This window comes from Ammodytes marinus, assembly GCF_949987685.1.
Source record: "Ammodytes marinus genome assembly, chromosome: 6".
Lineage (NCBI taxonomy): Eukaryota > Metazoa > Chordata > Actinopteri > Uranoscopiformes > Ammodytidae > Ammodytes > Ammodytes marinus.
In genome coordinates this window covers 24,842,980-24,863,133 of record NC_137235.1, presented here as the reverse complement: position 1 = coordinate 24,863,133, position 20,154 = coordinate 24,842,980, and the positions used below count along the sequence as shown (strand labels likewise).

Here is a 20,154-nt window from a genome sequence, read left to right as displayed (position 1 = left end):
ATATTTCTCATCACTTTGCTTCAAAACGGGCGGCGGAACCGTCTTAATATCGAAGTAAAAACCCTTTTTTGCATTCAAATAATACAGTTTTTTTCATTCGCAAGCGCCACTTTCTATGTAAATGTACTGCGTTGCAAATTAGCCGCTTGTTTAACAGATGTAACTTGTTTAGGTAGCTAGCTAAACTCTGCTGAGATTTACTAGCAAGCTGACCTAGCTAGCGTTGGCTTCACCTGGTAACCACGGGTAACGCAAGGTATATGATGTTTAGCAGCTTCGTAATTTATTTTTAAGGGACACGTTTTAAACTTCCGCAATGTGCATGCTTCTATCTAAACGTCAATGATCAGTTAGCAAAGCTAGTTGTGTTCGTGTTTTACTCGTCAACATAAACTGTTTTGTTTTCATCTTGACAGCAGCTTCAGTATGGAGGCTGAGGTCGAGTTTTTACGAGATCACGGTAAGGACATACCAGGGAGGACGCTATGTCTGTTCAATGAGTGTGTCCAGCACAAAATCGGTTCATAGGAAGCTGTGAAATCAGAATAATCATGACAGCTCCATAATTACTATTAGAATGTCTATTGTCTACTGTGCTGTTGTAGACTTGTGTGTTTGGAGAAGGTTGCAATTTATCCAGTAAATACACAGTTATAGTACAATATGGGGGCATTATTCATCAATAATCCCAGAGGGAGTCATGCTTTATGATTATATATGACAATCACTGTTCCCTACACCTATGTACATACTTAAATGACGCTTCATTTTGGGGGTGAATCAAGCTCCTTTAGGTCTGACATGTATCCTCTAAATCTGACAGACGGCTCTAAATTACTTACACATACATAGAAGTTACCTTAAATGAGCTATATGAAATATTTTTGGTGAAATGATTTAACTTCTCTGCCCAAAAGCAGGACTTAATGTTAATATTCAAATGTTTTTCTGGTTTTGGCTTCTCTTGAAGGCTTGATGGATACACACATTGGTTCACTTCATCATTTCACAACTTTGTGTCTCTCGCCTCCTGCATTAGTTTTCTGTTTACCCCATCTATCATTTTTGCTGCCTTTTTAAATACGTGCTCTTGTCGATTATTTATCGCCATGTCTGAATCTCTTCTTAACGTTTGAAATAACTTAGAACTGTAACTAGCTCCTGGTGTTATATTTTACCATTCCCCGAAAAGCTTTTATAACTTGACTTGTGTGTGTGTTTGTGTTCACGTCTCTGTGTTGACAGTCCAAAGGTTGGGCTTGGCTCTCAGCCAGTATCAGAATGGGCATCGTTCTCAATTCACATCATCTCAGGTACAGAGGCACCTGTAAAAACCTCTATCAAATGAATAAGGTTTAGCTACGATTTGGTTAACGCTGCATTTCCTATTTTCCTCAGGTCGAGGAGCCAGGACGGGGAGAGTCTCCTTCACCCTGGATCTCGGATAGAAGGTCTGGCGCAATAAGAGTCTTTTTTTTTGTATTGTAGTCACCACATTCTTATTTAAATAACATTCTCTTATATGGTTAACTGGAGAGTAAATACTTTCAATTTAATAAAAAAAAAATTACTACACAAGAAGTGACGTCATTATTGGTCTGTGTTACAGTGTCATGGCTCCTCTGATAGCGGAGTATGACCGGCACATGGATGAAATGACCGAACAGCTGAAGAAATACCAGGTGAGAAACACTGAAACCATGAGATGCACAAATGAAAGGTGCTACGAGGAACTTTGAAATATTTCTGAAACAGTCTAATTTTTCCTCTGATGATCATACATGACATGTAACAGCAAACGAGACCATCAGTGCAAAGCTCTAGACATGTTTAGTAAGAGAAAGTTCAGCACACAACACACACAATTGAACTGCGTGGTGAACATCTCTTGATCATAGTCTTCTAACATACTTTGCTCGGCTTTCTTTAAAGAATACTAAAGTTATATTTTCTAACCTTGCGTTGCTTTTCAAATGTCCATAGGCAGGGACTAAAATAGCATTGCAGGTGTCTTGACTAATGAATAACACTCTGTATTGAATCTGCTCATTTCTATCCGCACAGGCGCAGATGACAGACGTCAAAGTGAAGTTGGACCGAGTTGTCAAGGAGAACGAAAGGTAGGAAAACTCCTACTGGTGTCAACATGCGGCTGGCTTTGTGGGTTTCCACACAACCGCTGATCCAAACAACTTCACAGTGAGTCGGCACCGCACTGCCCCGGGTCCTACGCAGCAGTACACCGCCAAGTGTGGAGCAGATCGGATGAACAGTCGACGGGCAAATTCAGAGGACAGAAAGACCCACAGTCATGCACACACACACAAAGTTAGATGTACTGGATTGTAGTTTAATTTCCCTTGTATGTCCCAACAAAAATCACTTAGTCACAGTTAGATTAATGTTAGTTTAGGGGTGTATTCACACTGGGAAAGTCCGCTAGTGCACTTGCTTTGGTCCAGACCAAATAGAGTTTTGATTTTTTTTGTTTGGTGTGGTCCACTTTCATATTGCCCCTTTTGCAAGTGAACCAGCATTACGAAGCAAAACCACACGTGATCTGAGGTCATTCATTCATTGGACAGACATTCTGGGGTGGAGAGAAACAGGAAGCACGAAGTTTAAACTGCGAAATATATATCATTGATATAATATGGGGCTAAAAATAATAAAAGGGCCTACATCTAACCTATAAATAAAGAGGAAAAACATCAAATTATTGTTGTTTCATATGGTTATAATACGTAGCCCTATGTCAATGCCACGTTATGTGGCTTGTAGCCTACGATGTGAAACATCATTTTTACTGTATTTTTGGTGCTGGATGCGCGTCACGCGAGAAGAATAGGCTCAAGCTGACACTCAGCTGATTAAGCTGTGTATCAGCTGGGTCGGCGCAGTTCAGCTCCAAACTGACACGGGGATAGTATTGACGGTCCCGTACATGGGAAGCAAAATAAAAACACACACTTCTTGCGCAGCGTGAACCTGTTGGCACTGTGCGAGAGACGCTCCCCTCTCCTTCATCTGATCGCTGAACACATTCAGCATTTATATTGTTCTGGGCTCCCGGTCAAACCACAACTAATCTTCCTAATAATGGTGACAACAACACTTTCCCATAATGTGAAGCTGACGGCTATTTATTAAAAAAGAAAAGAAAGAAAAGGCACAGTGCCTCCTGCATTTGGGTCGGATCGAGTCCGAACAAATTCACACCACAAACGAACTGCAGCAGAGTGCGTTTGGAAACGCATCGAGACTACCTCTTCAGCTGGGTCTCGGAGCGTTTGTTTGGTCCGCACCCGAGTGCGATTGCTGTATTCACACCTGCCTGAAAGATGCGCACCGAAGGCAGAAGTGCATCTGAGTTCGTTTCAACCGAACTAAACACGGCATGTGTGAATACACCCTAGGTGTTCCTTGTTGATAATCAAGGCATTTTTGAGCAGCCTAATAAAGGGTCCTTTAGTGACTACATAAATACATCCAAATCAAAAGCTCATTCTATTCTTTTTTATAATGACCCTTTCTTTACAAACCCAGGTTGCATGCAGAGCTGAGGGAGTCTGTTGAGAAGCAGCTCCATGCCCTGCCGGTGGCTGCAGCAGCGGAGGGCAGCACACTGGAGGAGGAGGCAGTCATCAGGAACCTCCAAGAACAGGTCCAGCTGTCTGAACAGGTCTGCATGTGTCCCACTCTGGGGGCTTGTTTCCCACTACATCCTGTAGCAAGACTGTGTTACTAAGCTACTTTGAAGCATAGCTAAAATGGTAACCTAATGTTACAATAGCACATGTGGGATTATAGTCAGCGATGTGACATAATAATGTGGGGTATGAAATAGTATTTACGCAAGTACGACTGTTACAGCAAAAGCCCTGTGTGCATTGAAATGCAGCGTGCTACGATTATAATTCCATATTTAAGGAGACTGTAATTTATTATTTCCAAAGCCTTCTTCTTTCTCTGCCTATTTCTGTCAAAGTTGCTTACCAACAACATTTACTCCTTCATATTAACATACTGCACCTGGTGTAGTTTACATATGTAGACTAGCTAAAGAGATCAAGACCTAATTGTATTTTGAGGAGCTGGCTCGCGCGTTGCAGCTACTTACTGACAACAGCAATAGCAGCAATGGCAACAACAGCAGCGGGTCCCAGTTGCTCCACGCAGCACTGGCCTTATAATGAAGTTGTCATCTTTGCACACTTTAATAACTCCCAACAAAGCCCCAGTGACTTCAGAGTCTGGTGTTGGCTCACTAACAAGACACACAACATAACAATAAGAGCATTTTGGAGCGGTTCTTCTCTTACAGTTAAGCTGTTTTCTACACTGCTAGTGCCTGTTCTACACTATGTTATTTCTTGTCCCTCCCCTGAATCTACTGAGATTGTTGGTATTGTTCCTTATGCATAGATCCCTGTGTGTGTGTGTGTGTGTGTGTGTGTGTGTGTGTGTGTGTGTGTGTGTGTGTGTGTGTGTGTGTGTGTGTGTGTGTGTGTGTGTGTGTGTGTGTGTGTGTGTGTGTGTGTGTGTGTGTGTGTGTGTGTGTGTGTGTGTGTGTGTGTGTGTGTGTGTGTGTGTGTGTGTGTGTGTGTGTTTAGGAGCGTCAGCAGGCCGTGGAGCTGTGGCAGACAGCGGCCCAGGAGCTGGCCCGACTCCAACAGGTTTACCAGAAGACCAGCTCTGATGGACGGAGCATGGACGCTCAAAGGCAGCAGCTCAAGGTGCAGTGCAATATTAGCACATCAACCATGCACCACTAGAGGGAGCCACTATCATAGAAATGAGGCTAATTGGAGCAGTTTGGCCTTAGTAAATGCTCGATGTAAGCACGGGGTATTAACAAGCTGTTAACTTCTATTTAATGCCTGTGTTTCCGTCACAGAGTCAGCTTGTTCAGTTCCAGCAGCACGCGCACAAACTTCAAGTGGCCAATCAGCGGCTGGAATCGGTAAGTGATGGTTAATTAAAAGTGTGTTAAATTATTGCCTTCTAATTAGCCATGGGATCGAAACGCTGCGTGCAATTCTTCCCCGAAATTAGCCCCGCTCTAATAATTAATCTTGTCACCAAGTGAATCGGTTTCTAAATCACTCTGGGAGTCAGCCAGAACTGTCCTGGTTGGATAATGGAGTATCAGCTTGGACGGTAATCCTCTAACTACCATAGCTCTTCCTCTCCGAGAACATACTGTTATACACTAGCCTCTCTCTCGCTCTCTCTCTCTCTCTCTCTCACACACACACACACCTACAGTCAAACGGTTTGTACTCCATTTAGACAGTAATCTTGAAGCCCTTCCCTACTTGGAGATTAAGGCGTAGCATATTATTTTATTATTTATTTATTTATACACATACAGACCCATGCACACACACAAACAAATGTGCCTGGTACTCACATAGTACACAATTTGGTGTTTGAAGGGACAGTAATACTATATCCCTTTGATGCATTTTTAATGAGAAGGCAAGCCTTGGGCTTTCCCTCTGTGACTTCTCCCACTTGTAGCCTTTTTCACTTGCTGTATGGGAGAAGAAGTGACTTTGTAGCCATGAATGACTGACAGGGGCTCCTTAAGGTTTTTCTCTACAAGGACAAAGAAAGTTTTGTGAGATATATTTTCGGTGGGGGAATAACTTTGGGATAAAGTTCCAGGTGTGTGTTTGGAGTCATGCCACACAAATGGCAGTCTTGTCTCTCGTGTCACACACAGACTAACCAGCAGTTCCTGAAGACGGTGACAGAGCAGAGCACGGAGATGGAGGAGCTCCACAGCCAGCTCAGGTAACTAAAGGCCTCGCACATTTAAAAATGGCTGCAGCCAGAGGTCTTGCTCTGTGAATTTCCGGCATCATGTTTATACTTTTGCTCAATGGCCACTGAGCTGTGAACAATACAGCAGGTTGCACCAGCAAAACGTACGCCGAGTTACTCTACAAAGGCAAGTAGGTGCAGGATGCTCAGTTTGGATTTAAATAGCTTGCACAGTTTAACCCCATGTTGGGTATATCAGGTTGAGCACATCTCTGTGCTTTTCTACCTTGAGGAAAAAGGCCATTGCTTTAAATGTTAGTTGTACGCTTATTCGCTCATTTCTGTGCTGTAAACAGAAAGCTACAGCCAGTAACTGGCTAGCTTAGCTAAGCACAACCACTGGAAACAACTAGCCTAGCTCTGTTCAAATCTAGAATCCACCTGAGAACACCCCTAGAGGTCATTAGTTTAATCCATACAATACTGAAGTGTACAAGTGGGTTTCACAGGTACTGATGGGTGGATAGTGTTACCTTTGGACAAAGCCAGGCTAGCTTTTTCTGCCTGTTTCCAGTCTTTATGCTAATCTAAGATAATCATAAACTGTGCTAGCTTCATATTTACTGTTCAGGCATCATATTGAGTTTCTCATCTAACTATTGTAAAGAAAGCCAATACATGTATTTTCCATTAATGTGGAACTATTTATTAAGTTGTAATCTTCAAATTCAGTGACTGTAAATTCAAGATGGCAGCCTGCCAGGCTTCTATGTTGTTGTATTCCTGAACTGTTATTTTCTCTCCATCCTGCTGGTGTAGGCAGTCCAAGACTGAGCTGAGGACGGCCACAGCCAAAGTGGATGAGATGACCAAACTGCTACAGAATGTCCAGGACCAGATACAGAGACGAGTACGAGAAGATAACAAAAAAAAAAATGCTTAGAATGAGAAATATATTACAGAAGAAAATTGTATTTTCCACTGTTATGGGAGTGGAGAAGGAAGTGGACAATATGATCAGTGCCCTCAAGACTGAACACACAGTGCAGTACTTCTGAAACAACTGAAATATCAGTTTATTATGTTTCTTAGTCCATAAAATATACATATATATATTTTTTTTTGGCATTTGGGCATCACTGTGTTCTTAGGTATCACCCATTTGTCATTAAGTGTTTCTATATTTTTATTCTCAAAAGGATTCATCCAGTGAATCAGAAAATAACCTGTGTGTGTTTTAAGGAGGAAGAGGTGGCGGAGGCTCAGGGCCGAGAGGACGCATCAGACCGACGGCTCCAGCAGCTTCAGACTGCTTTGAGCCAGCTAGAATCCAGGTAAAGGTTTACTCCAACCTTTTTCTAGCGTCATTTTCTAAATGGATGCAGTATTCTGAGGTGTAAACTCCAGAAGGATGAGGTGAGAAAGTCACTAGACATGATCACACCAAGTTCCAGTTTTCAAATTGGCTTGAAATGTATAACTGTGGCCCGACACTTTAACCAATTTTAGAAAGGCCAGTAGTTCAGCTTGTGGAAGCAGTGCGATGTATGTATCCTTTGGGAAGTCATGTGGTTTAACATGAGAGGTGCAGTGTGGCAGAGCCAAGCAGCAGTCCCCTGTCTCCCCCTCCCCCCTCTACAGCTGGTACTCACTGCTTTTTCTCCATTTCCAGACTCAAAGCTGCGTCTCAGGAGGCCGAGGCAGGTCGCAGAGAGCAAACTGTGTGGGAGAGAAAGGTGGGGGAGCTGCAGGCACGTTGCACCACCCTAGAAGAGGAGAAGTATGAGGCCCTGTCCAAAGTCAGAGAGAGTGTCCAAGTGGCAGAGGAGGCTGCGCTGCAGAAGGACCAGGTGACAGTAATACATATGTCTTTTGCCTTGTTTCCACTGAGTTCAGTTCGGCACGACATAGTTCGGCAGGGCATGATAACCCTAGATCTGGCTTGAGATTCCACTGCAGAAACAACCCTTACTTGTGCGGGGTTTATGCCGGACAGCAACAGCTGCTGTTGAACATTTAACGCGCTAGCCGTAGCCACTACGGCACTATTTTTTCATCTTAGCAGCGAGACACTGTATAACCCTCTGATTAGCACAATGAAGAGAAAGTGTGTAGCTCCACCTTTTGGGACAGCTTGGTACCCCAGCAAAAGGGTGACAAAAGTAGGTGTGACACAGTTAACTTATTTTGGTACCCTTTCCAACTTTCGACAGTGGAAATGCCAAGTAATGCGTACCACACCACTCAGTGGAAACAAGGCTTTTGTCTCTTATTTTCTTTCACTATCCACTGACTGGTGTTGACATCCCTTTAGCACTTTCCAACTTTGCCCACTAAAATGTGTAGCTGTGTCTTTCTCTACCCTCTCTCCCTTTCAGTCGCTGTTAAGAGAGAAACAGAAGACAGAAGAGCTTGAGAAGACACAGGAGGCCATCAGACAGTTAATCCAGGATGCTGCAGTCCGCACCAGAAAAGAGGTGGGGAGTTACTGAATAGTGTTGCGTTGATAAAGAGCTGAATTTACATGAAAAGAATGTTCGCTGTTTCTAATTGGACCTTAAAACCTAGAAAATATCAAAATATATTTTAATTACAGTTAATTCTAATTCTCTTAAATGGGTGACTTAAATCTGCTTATGTTTTTAAATGTATCACAACAATACTTAAAAGCACCGGATTATGTTGAGATGTTTGATTCCACCTCTGTATACTTAAATTCTCAAAAACATGATTATCTGTAGAGCTACAAAAAACCCAATTTTCACATTTATAATTAGCCCTACATGGTAGCCTCAAACTGTTCTGGTGTACTTACCCAAAAGCAACACTCTTTCCCCATGCCTAACCTCAGTCGGGGACACAGTGATTAATGCTCAACTAATGGGTCTTCTTCATCAAGTCCCTTCAACTGTTTAATCCTGGTAATGAGGGCCAGTATGACTGCAGCGCTTGCTGTCATTTTAGCCTTTGGCTGGCAGGCAAATTATGTTTTTTTAGCAAGAAACTATTGATGTGTTAGACTCTGTAAATATTGGACCTTCACTTGCCTTTCACATAATTCTCTCATCGAGTTGGAGGCTGAGGTGAAACATTGCGACCAAATTGAGGCAATTTTTTCACTTTAATCCCACGTTTACCTAATCTTCACTTTGATTCGCTATTCAGTGTTGTGATGAAGAATTTATCGTAAAATTGCTTCCACTCATACTTACCTGAAGTACCACTATGCGCTCTTCAAACAGCTTAAAGTTAAGTTTTGACCACTAGTAGCGCTATGGAGCAGTGTCTCCATAGGTCTCAGGTACATGAAACAGCAGACTAAGAAGAAATTATTCTACCTTTCATCATCACCTAGTTTTATGAGGGGAAATTCTGCCATTATTTTCTTAGTGGACAGTAGAGTGGTGAAAGGAAATAGCAGGAAAGAGAGGTCCCCGGGCCAGACCTGAACTGTGGGACTTAAAAACATGGTCGGCGTCTTAGAATCTGAGACAACCAGGATGGCCAAAGCTAATTTGTAACACATTTCTACATTAAAGGGGTTTCTCTATCTCTATCACATTGCCTTAGTACATAATATACACACTTGTTCTGTCTCATTTAAGACTTTTGTCTCTTTGTTTTTCTGTTTTCTTAAACTGGCAAATACAGTATAGACAGAGAACGCAAATCAAAGTTATTACCATCGAGTAAATAATTACATTACATAGTTACTGCTGCATATTTATTTGTGTCTTGACGTTCATTTCATTTTGGCCACATACATTTTTTATTCACAACTTGTATTTTATCGACTGTCATGCAATATTGACATTCCCTTTATCAGTTCATAATATTATCATTTAACTGCTTTTTTCTATCGGCCTTAATCTTTGAAATTAAAGACAAATATTTGCTTGACACATTGGAATACCTCTTTTCTTAAAATGGTCAAGACACAAAAATACTTCCAGCCACAGTGATGTGGACTGATAACATCCAGATGATTTTAATGGTCTGAATGTGTTGCCCATAAGGGAAAATAACTCTGCAGAAGTTCAAAAATGAAGTGCCAGCTCCCAAGTAGTTTCTTTCTTGTCTAATTAAAGGTACTGTCCTTCTGTAGGAAGCACTGGTGCACTACCCATATCCCAGTAGCCATTGCTCATTTAGGAACTGTGTTACTTTATCTCTAACAGGTTGATAATGTGCGCAAGCAGTGCAACGGCCAAATCCACCGTATGGCCGAGGAGCTGTCTGCACTACAGCTGGTAAGAACCTGAATACCCTTTTAGACATTACTCCGGATCTTATTTTCAGTCTCTGCCTACTGTCTACTCAAGGTTTATTCCTCCCCCCTATTCTTTTTCTCTCTTTCCAGGAGTGTGCAGATAAAGAGTCTCAGATTGAAAGGTCCCTGCGGGAGAGAAAAGCTGTAGAGGAGGAGCTAGAGAAGGTATGTTTGAAAGTATCCGTGAAGCCATTGAAAAGAAGCTGCTGGAGTTACCTTTAGGGGGCTTTCACACCTACCTTGTTCCGTCCAGACTTTCAGACTTTTCCGTTTGATCCAAACCATGTGAGTCACGTTTTTATTTTTTAACAACTGTAGTCAAAGCGGAAGGTGTGTGTTGCCTAGACGGCAACCTGAACTATTATAAGAGCTGCTGAAGATATATCTGTTTAGACATTTTTCTTCATTCATTCATTCATTCATTCAAACTAATGCAGGCTACCCACTGAAATAGAACCGCAAACATCAGACAAACTCCCACAAACCAATCAAAGGGAGACACAGCTAATTTAATGAACACAGGACGTGGGTATGTCTGGGAAATGTCTTAAGGGCGCTTGCAAAATTTCAATGTGAAACCAAACCTAAATGGGTAAAATCTATACAGTGGATAAAAAATGAATAAACCTTGGTTCCGACCTTGGTATTGACATTGAGCTGTGAAAAAGCCATTAGAGTTCTGATGGGATTTGTGTTGTGAGTTTTTTTTTTTTTATTTTAATAATTGAGCACATGCAATGTTTGTGTAAATGCCATCTGTGACTATTGTGTTACAGGTGTATAAGGAGGGCAGGGCAGAGCCAGAGTTCAGGAAGATCGATGCCCTTCATCAGAGGTGTCTAGATGCAGAGAGGATGAAAGAAGACGTGAGCCTCACTCTGCAAAGCACTCTGAAGAAACTGAAAAAGATGGAGGTCGAGTAAGTGTAGCTAGATGTCACCCTTTACTGGATTCCTTCTCCCATCCTGGAGCGCTCGCAGATGCCCCACATGGTGGCTCAATCTTCTGCCAATTATAACGGTTATGTAAAAAATAAAATGTCCTCCTTTGGTCCCTTTAAAGCCTGTATTCTTGATTGGTCTGTCCCTCTGCAGATACAGTGAGGAGCTGTCGCGCTGCCAGGAAGAAGTGCGGCGGCTGCAGGGCTCCCTGGCCTCGGCCCGGGACGAGTGTGTCGGCGTCAGTGACGAGAGGCTGCTGCTGCAACAGGAGAACCTGCAGCTCTGCAGGGAGATGGATGAGCTGCGGAAAGCCAGCCTGCTAGTCCAAAAGAAAGCCAAACAGCAGGTAACTTCACCTTAGAAATGAAGGAGTGGATGCTCTTAGCAAGAACCTCCTCATGTCCTATGTCCTACGTATGCCGGTCCGGACATATTCTTATGGCCCCTGAGGCAAATTTGCTATATCAGGCTATATAAAAAATTTTTTTGACTAGAATCCAAATGCAAGCATGTCAGCTTAGCGTGTTAGCATGCTAACATTAGCTAATTAACGCATGATGAGAATGTCAGGGGATCGAAGTCCTGGGGGGAACATGAATTTCTGTTCCAAAGTTCATGGCAATCCGTCGAAGGAAAAGTCGGGAGCACAAATGTCAACCTCATGGGGGCACCACAGGAAATGTCACAGGAATGATACATTCTGTAAGCTTCATCCTCTGGGGAACATGAATTCCTGTGCAAAATGTTGACACAGTCCATCCAAGCGTTGTTTAGATATTTCAGTCGACACCACACTGGTCAATAAACAAACAGACCAACAGTGTCATCCCCTTCTCCTGCTTCAAGCAAGTGAAGGAAGCAGTGGCAAACATAGCTGTTGTCCAAAGTGTGGGTGAAACTCTAAATCTCTGGGATCCTACAATTCCCAAAATGCAACTCAACAACTTTTATAACATTTGTTAGACCATCCATGCCTGGCAAATGTCGGCATTTCTTCAAATCTACACACCTTCAATGTGTAGCTAAGCCTTTCCAGAATTAAATTTCCTCTCTCAAAGCTCAGGCTGATTAAGCTCTGATGATATTGTCAGGATTATTTTCTCACACTCTAGAAAGCTCCTGCTAAAGCCCACATAAAGCCACAGATGACATTGTATAACGGTTCGTTCAGGATCATTAGCGGTATTTAACGACGTGTAAACTTATCCTCATTTGTAAAAGTGTGGTGCCCTTTTCTGAAGAAAGGGAGTAAAGATGGAAGCATTAGGGAAAGGAAAAAAAAATCCTGATCTGCAGTGTTTACCATACAACCACTTACAATTTAAAGTTTGAAAACTGTATCTGAGCTGAATATCTAGACTTGCATAGAAAGTGAGGGGACAGTTGGCAGGCATTAAAAACTGAGAAAGTCATACTTTCATGAAGGGATAATATTAGCGAATGACAACTTACACAGCAGCATTTATGGCATCCAATCGTCTTCATTGATTCACATTCATTTTGGACAAGCAAGGTGACCCATGCCTCCGTTCTCTTGCCCTACCTTCAGGTGTCACAGATGGAGCAGGAGTACAACCTGAAGGAGCAGGGGCTGGATGCACGGGTGCAGGAGCTGGAGGAAAGCAGCCGCAGCTCCAGTGTTGACTTGACGCGTCTCCTCACAGCGCAGCAGAAAAGCACCCAGCGCTGGAAAGACGAAGCCAAGAACCTGGTTCAGGCCTTTGAGACTAAAATCACAGCCCTCAAGTAAGAACGTGTGAAGGTAGAATTAACTTAACTAAAAAAAAAAGGGAAAGAAGGATTCAAAATAAGCAAGGTAAATGGGTGTTCAATACCAAAAGTGTCAGTTTATAGCCTAAAATAATAGAGAACTTGAATGAAAAAAACTCAACTCTAACGTCATCTTTCAGTGATGCAACATGGTGCTAAAAAGGAGCCAGCAGGATGAGCAGACATTTTCTGTAATCGACAGACAACACAGTTCTGATCCTCGATATGAGACGGATTGAATTAAGATGTAATACATCAATTAATATTAAATACAACACTTTTATCATTTTCAAGTGCAATACAGTGTTTTCTATGAAATAAATAAAATACTTCTGATACTGCCTTAGGACTGTTTGTTGTTTTATCACATATACTGTATCAAAGAGTAACCAACAGCTAAGGTGCTGCACCAAATATTTGATAACAGTAAAGAACTGAAATTGACTTACCTCTTGATGTTGTTTTGCCCTCAGCAACAGCTGTGCTACGCAGAGATGTGTTTGAAATATTGAACATGTTGGAACGCTTGAAAATCATTCTTCATAGATGTTCTTGTCTCAGCGATAAGTGGCTTAGCTCTTTTTTAATGTCTATTTCAGGGCAGAGCTGAATCGACAGAAGCAGCGATCACACGAGCTGGAGTTGCAGCTCGAAATGGACCATAATACTATTGCTGAGGTTTGTGTAACACACACACACGCACACACACACTCACTCACACAACCCTGCAGCTTGATTTTCACAACAAGGGAGAGGATGCTGTGAGATATTCTTAGAAGATTCTAGTGTTATAAGATAAACTGTAAAATGTCCTCCCTTCTGCTGTTAGTCTCTTCAAATGTCAATCTCCTTTGTAACAGTGTGCTCACACAAGCAGCTCCAAATCATTTTAACATATTGTCATACATTTACAGTACTGCATAACTGCAAAATTATAATTATGTAGTTGCAGAAGGGGCGAAATAAGGGTGACAAGATTAATGGGAGCTTGCATGGATAGACTGTGGGTGTTGTGCTCAGTCTTAGGTTCAGAGAATGTACGATGAGCTAAAAGTGTGGTTCGTTCATTAGCAAATGAGTGCTACTAATTAACAACATGAACATTGCCTCACACTTTCTGCATATTTATAAATGCAGAACCCACACCCACTGACTACTGCCAGCAAAATTGTAATTTTGTAGTGATAATTGCTTTAACACAGTAACTTTTGTGTTTGACGCCATGTGAATATTTTTTACATGTTTGTGCAGTATGAGAGGCAGCTAGCGGAGTATCAAGAGAAGGCGAGTCGTCTCCAGAGACGACTGACACAAGCTGAACAAAGGGCAACTACTGCTACACAACAGGTATGTGTAACTCCAGTACATGCCCTGTGTGGAGATAGGGTGAAGTGCTGGGCCTTGTACATGTTTTTTTCTCTCTCCTTGTTGAAAGAATACTGATGTTATTTATCTGCTGTGCTATATATATATATTTTTTTTCTTTGAACAGCTGAGTATGTTGGCGACGCAACGGAGGAAGACTGCTATGGTTGATCCAGAGACTGTATGACGGCGCCTCACTGTTGCACACATTGTTAATATTATGTCAACATTCTGGCCAAAAGCAAAAAAAAACAAACAATGGGGTTGTCAGTACTCTGGTGACATGTTCCAATGTTTTACACTAATGTTGTACAAAGTTTTCCTAGTGAATTGTATTTAAATTAATGAATTATGTATTGTGTGTTGTATGCAAAATAAACGTTGTTATAACTACAAAATACACCTTGCTCTTTATTGTGTGTGTAAATATGAATAAGGTTTAAGAGGAATTCAGTGTTTTGGGTCCTGAAAATCTGCTTCTTTGCATGATGTAAAAGTGACAGGATGTTAGGGGGGGAAAAAACTGTCAGCAACGTGCCTTTGTTTGGCTGCGTTGCATGATGGGAGAGAATGTTGTTGCTAGGAAACGGTAAACCTCACTAGGTCAGCCACCTTTACGCTATGTTGTAGTTTTACAAAGCTAAGTTATATCAAAAACATTTTGGAGCTGAATAAAAGAAACGGTAGGTATGATTGAACACCTCTCGAAAAAGATGCTGACTCGATAAGACTTTGTTTACAGATATTACAGAGATAGTACACGTTATCGTTTGAAATAACTTCAGTTATTAATTAACATTGGCTACCTAAGCTAGCAAAGTTTAGCTTAATTTAACAACAGCTACTTTGTCCACAATTGTTGCATTTTATTTCGTACTGTTTGTTTTGTAGCGCATGCATGCGTATACATTTTTAATATAAGCTGTGGTCACACATGGGACTACGAAGGGTTACCAAAATGTAACTTAATAAACTTTTTAAAGAGCGTATAGGCCTACAACATGTTTACTCAATGTCTGGTAAAATACGTTTTATGTTACGTTATAAAGTTGCTTGCGTTAATAATACAACTCGTCTTCAATAATTTGTCTGATAAAATAACTTTTAGCCCACGTTGGTTCTCACTCTGCCCTGCTGTGAGCCTGGAGGCTGTGAGGATTCCTGTCATGGCCTCTACATCTTCGAGCGCCTCTCTGCTGAGCCGCCGTGGCCAGAACAGCGGTAGAGAGTCCAGAGGTACGCACACCTAATCAGCTACCATGAGAATGCGGCAGTTATTTCTTACGTGTCATATGCGGTCATATGTACACGTTTGTGTAACCAAGCAGCCTAAATAGGCTACCAGCCTTGGTTAGTCTAACCTTTTAATTCAATGTTTGTAAATACTCTACATTGAAATTCTACTTACCATACTGTCAGATCGACTGCCCAAGCTCCCTGAACTGCACAACACCGCCATCCCACCAAGGCCTCCAGTCCATGTTCAAGACCCACAGGTGAGCAAACTAATAGAAAAAAGAAAAAAAAGACCACACTGACACAAAATGATATGGCAGTAACTGTAAACCCAAATCACTACACCCCATGTTATAAATACATAATGTACTTTGCTCATCCCTAAAGCATTACAAATGTAGATATGGAACTCTTTGTAGATATCAGCTTCTTCCCCTGCGTCTAGGCTGTGCTGAAGAGACGTGTAACACGGACAACACCCAGTCTCCACCACCTGCAAACCCGTGAGCGGATGTTTTTTCCAGGCTGGCAACCTGAGCCGCCTTCCTCTCAACACACAGAGCCGCCACACAAGCGACGTGCACAATTGCCTGTCCACCTACCTCCGTTGCAATCCGAGACCAAGGTCAGTACAGACATGTTTGAGAAGAGGATAAGCGATGTTGTTTTAAATATGTTTTTGGCACGTATAAATTATTTCATGAATGTTTCTAGAGTCTAAAGTACTGATGACAGAAATGTGAAAATAAATGAGCTTCTTGCAGGTTAAAAGCTCATCTTTGCTTGTGTCTTTTCAACGCTCTTCAGAATGTGGTGTCATCCCCTAATCTCCCCAGACGGCCCTTTTCGGTCAAGGGTGGCGGCCTGCTGGAAAATGCCTCCAAAGTTCAAATTTATGAGTACAATAAGGATGAGTATTTGATGATCAGCCAGGGAGGGGTGTTATCAGTGAATGAGGATGAGTTTGACTTTATAAGCCTTGAGCGCTGGGAAGAGGAGTACGAGTCCCACTGCAAGCTGATCCGCATCCCCTTCTTTGCCCTCTTCAACAAGTGGAAACCCTTCTATTTCTGGCGCACCAAAGTTCGAGCCAAGAAGATTCATTTGGCCAGGGAGGCCCTCAAAAAACGCCTGTTTATTGTCACCCAGGTATGTGACTTTGTGGATATTCTATCAATCTATTTTATGATTGTGAATACGGAATATCACACACTGTAAATATGCCCTCGAGAGAAACGATCTTTATTGTTTAAAACTTTGAATTACTTTTGATTGTATGTCGTTATTAACATTTACGTGTCATACAGTCTCTAAGTAGTGCTCTGCTGGAAGTCCGGAAAATGTGTTACCAAATCAGTGACAGAGGCTTGTGTCACATGGAGAAAAAGCACACGTACACACTGCAGGAGTTCCAGGAAGCCCAGTTCAAACAACTGCAAGAGGTGCACTTATGCAAAAAACTTGGTGGAGATGTCTGAAGTCAACATTCATACAGTCTGTAAATATTTGTGTGCCTCCTCCTCGGTAGCTCATCCTTTCATTTTTTCTTTACCGTCAGGTATTGACTGACTTAGAGAAGTTTCAAGACCTGGTAAAGGACGTGACAGTTAATGCCTGTCACAACTACCTGTCAGAGCCAAAAACCAAATCTGGTGACGAAAGTGGGTACACCTTATAGAAAACTCTAGAGTGTACATATTGTACATAGACCACAGTGTTAAAATGTTGATGGTGCTCTCTGTTCATCACAGACGATACAAATCAAAAGAAAATTATTGAAGAGCTCAACAAGACGTTTCTCTCGAGCCGTCTCATCTGGTGAGTCCGCTTTCTTGTGTTTGCTTCCTTTTAATTCTGTTTGCTTTCTGGTACCATTGTGTCCGATATAGACATACCATCTTTCTTTAAATCACAGATGGCATTTTGACATTTCTAACATGGAAAACACAAGGAAGATAATGTAACAAATTATGGCTTTATCTTCCACTCAGCTGTCATGCCTTACTGAAAGACTTGACTAGAACATAGCCATCGTAAATGTAATTAGAAGCACATGTTCTTCTACTACAGTACTAAAACAAGTTAAATCTTTGCTGTGGAGAAGCCAACTATGGCATAATTTTTCAGGTACATCTATCACATGAGCCCAGTCAAACTTATTTTTCTCTCCACCTACCTAGCTTCATCCGTCTTGTTGACTATTTGGTTGTCAACACCATGCACATCTCCATGGTGAATGCAGTGGCCAAACTACTGTCTGTGCTCCAGGAGCAAGTTAGTCGAACACCCAGCCATGCCGTTCTTGAGAGCTGGAACCAGCCCTGTGAGGCTAAAACTGACCCTGCTGAAGAAGAAATGGATAAGAAGGTAGCGCATTGTTTCACTATTATTAAAGGCGGAGTGAGCAATTCCAGAGTATGTCAATACCTTTTTGTCAAAATCAATGAATATCCCCTCACAATCCGCTATCTGTCCATACTGTGCGTAGGTTGAAAAATAAATATAGTAGTATTAATACACTGCCATAGGCGCTGTAAACAGGCAATTTTCAACTACGTTGGCCCCCGTTTGTTTACATAGCCTAATTAAGAGCGTAATCTGTGTTTTAATACCACATATTGTTTTTGTGCACAGGTTGCGAGTCGTGAGGAGATATTCACTGATTATAACAACAACTGACTCCACCTTTAACAGTGAAACCACAGCAATTAATATGTCCACCAAATTGAGTTTTCAAGCAGGCACAGACCAGTGTTGAGTTTTGGTTTTGATTAAAGTGTGTGTGTGTGATTCTATTAGCCTGTCAAGTCAGAAGCTCCTCGATTCCATCCTATGTTCGTCTCTGAGCTGATGCTAGACACAGATGCTTTGACCTACGAACCCTCTGAGGACAACTTTCAGGTTAGGTTTCCAACTTGTCTCACTTGCAGTTTTTTATTACTCATTTAATATCCTTCTTAATTATGACTCCCTGTTCATTCTTACAGGAGGCAGTTGCAGAGGTCATTGGGCAGTTTGAGAATACAGTGATGTCAGTTAATACACTTACAGCCGATCCTGATTTTGCTTCGCTGACGCAGCCTGGAGACTACGAGGTAATAAAAACAATCCCCACTTCAGCCTTACAACCCTGATATGTACAGTATATTTTGGGCAACATAGTTGTTCTAAATGTTAATGTTGACAAAAATATTAAGGAACTGTTAGATTGTATTTGGTAATTGATATATGTGTTTGTGTTTTTATGTGTGTTTTAACTTTTAGAAATTGGAAAACGAATATGAAGAGGGCCCTAGTTTGGAAGCCGTCATAGAAAATGACAACCACCTTCAAACTGTCATCCAAAATATCAAGGTGGGTTCATCCCGTGCATAGGTTTCTATCTCTGGAGGCTGTACATTGTCTGTACAGGGTTGTGTATGTATGGGCCTGACTTGTTTTTCCCCATAGGAATCCCTACAATTTGCCTTTGAAGCAACAAAAGTGTACTCGCGCACGTTTGAAAATTTTCGGCTGTTCTATAAAGAAAATGAGAGTCTGGATATGGATGCAATGCGGCAACAGGATCATGGTGATGTACCACACATCAACATAAACATTATTTTTGTAGCACATCTCCCACTCACAACAGAAAGAGCATTTCAGATGAGAATAGTTCTCATGTATGGCTCCCTTTTTGATATGTTTTTGTATTGTATTGGAAGCGTATTTTGGACTCTTAAAAACAATCCACAAGATGTGCACCAAAAAAATTTTTTTTTCTTAAACCACTTCTGTGCTGTGCAAATCATCAATACAAAAAGGAGATTTTTGTTTCCCACCACCTTAAAGTTCTCTATTCTTAACAACAGACACAAGTTCTGTTTACACTCGCTGTTTCTCTTTAAAACACATTGGCCCTCATTTATCAACCGTGCGTAGACCAGAAAAGTGGGTGTACGCACATTTCCACGCAAACCTCGGCATTTATCAATATGGACGTGAGCATAGGATACGCTCAAATCCCACGCCAGCTCTCAGCTCGTGTACGCAAGTTTGCAAATAGCATGGACTCGCAGTGCAGGCTGTGCCGGGTAGCCGATTACTTTGTTGGACGATTATTAGAAGATAATACAAATGCAGTGTTTGCTCAGACCGAAATAAAGATATTAATCACTTAAAAATGTGCAGCTTATGGTGTGCAACTGAGTAGGAGAGCTGATTCAATAGTGCGCACACCGGCCACTTAGGAGCTGCATGGGACTGCGGGCAGTTGTCTCCGTCTTGGAGCAGCTGGGGGGACACTGAGGCACAGGGGCTGCATTCATTCAAAATGTTAGCCTAAGTATTAAATATGTAGTAGGCCTACACTGCTCTTTATGATAAAAAATACACGGCACAACATTCAGCTTAACATTTTATTTATTTGACGCACTTTTTAGATGTTAGTTCCTCTTTTAATGTGTCATTGATCGCTTAAGCGAGCGATTTATTTCCACCGTTAACCGGCACGTTTTTCCGATCTGCTGGTGGAGCAGGACGGTGGGCGCTCTCACAGCTGATCGTTGCCGGGTCGGCTTGTGCAGCTGATGGCCGGGCTGACCACTGTGCCAAGCGCATGCTGTCATGATACAGTAAAACGCAAAATGTTTTATTTTTTGTTTTTAAAACCCTTTTGAGTAGTGCTATCTAAAAGGGCCAATACATTCTAATCATTCAAATCTCTGCAGACGTGTATTTATTTTATGGGGACCATTATCGGACAGTGGGTGCGTCTTTTTCTCCTCTACCACTTATAATATGCCCGCACCCCCAGTTGGTTGC

The 20,154-nt window shown here is 41.8% G+C and overlaps 2 protein-coding genes across 2 annotated transcripts in view; both read left to right on the top strand.

Annotated features, from left to right (window-relative positions):
- Position 1: 1 nt before the first annotated feature.
- Positions 2-14,379, top strand: sclt1 (sodium channel and clathrin linker 1). The gene is made up of 22 exons (XM_080029025.1): positions 2-54; positions 417-460; positions 1,246-1,313; positions 1,399-1,451; positions 1,610-1,682; positions 2,065-2,120; positions 3,547-3,682; positions 4,614-4,736; positions 4,898-4,963; positions 5,729-5,799; positions 6,589-6,679; positions 7,012-7,103; positions 7,442-7,619; positions 8,148-8,246; positions 9,948-10,019; positions 10,130-10,204; positions 10,816-10,958; positions 11,134-11,326; positions 12,530-12,726; positions 13,350-13,428; positions 14,002-14,097; positions 14,243-14,379. The coding sequence occupies exons 2-22, from the start codon at positions 427-429 to the stop codon at positions 14,300-14,302; spliced, it is 2,055 nt and encodes a 684-aa protein (XP_079885151.1). The 5' UTR covers positions 2-54; positions 417-426; the 3' UTR covers positions 14,303-14,379.
- Positions 14,380-15,281: 902 nt separating this feature from the next.
- dnah6 (dynein, axonemal, heavy chain 6) overlaps positions 15,282-20,154 on the top strand; it is a gene marked incomplete at both ends in the record, with an annotated part of 62,390 nt that continues 57,517 nt past the window's right edge. Inside the window, 12 exons of the mRNA XM_080028862.1 lie at positions 15,282-15,351; positions 15,535-15,611; positions 15,797-15,976; positions 16,159-16,500; positions 16,659-16,793; positions 16,910-17,012; positions 17,103-17,169; positions 17,532-17,718; positions 18,151-18,252; positions 18,339-18,446; positions 18,616-18,705; positions 18,802-18,922. Of these exons, the coding sequence (XP_079884988.1) occupies positions 15,282-15,351; positions 15,535-15,611; positions 15,797-15,976; positions 16,159-16,500; positions 16,659-16,793; positions 16,910-17,012; positions 17,103-17,169; positions 17,532-17,718; positions 18,151-18,252; positions 18,339-18,446; positions 18,616-18,705; positions 18,802-18,922 (1,582 nt within the window). The remainder of the gene's footprint in view (positions 15,352-15,534; positions 15,612-15,796; positions 15,977-16,158; positions 16,501-16,658; positions 16,794-16,909; positions 17,013-17,102; positions 17,170-17,531; positions 17,719-18,150; positions 18,253-18,338; positions 18,447-18,615; positions 18,706-18,801; positions 18,923-20,154) is intronic.

Excerpts from the sequence above, each read along its gene's own strand:
- sclt1 (XM_080029025.1), top strand. The coding sequence starts at position 427 with ATGGAGGCTGAGGTCGAGTTTTTACGAGATCACG. Across the intron at positions 3,683-4,613 it reads AGGTCCAGCTGTCTGAACAG|GAGCGTCAGCAGGCCGTGGA; the intron begins GTCTGCATGTGT and ends GTGTGTGTTTAG. Across the intron at positions 11,327-12,529 it reads AAAAGAAAGCCAAACAGCAG|GTGTCACAGATGGAGCAGGA; the intron begins GTAACTTCACCT and ends CCCTACCTTCAG.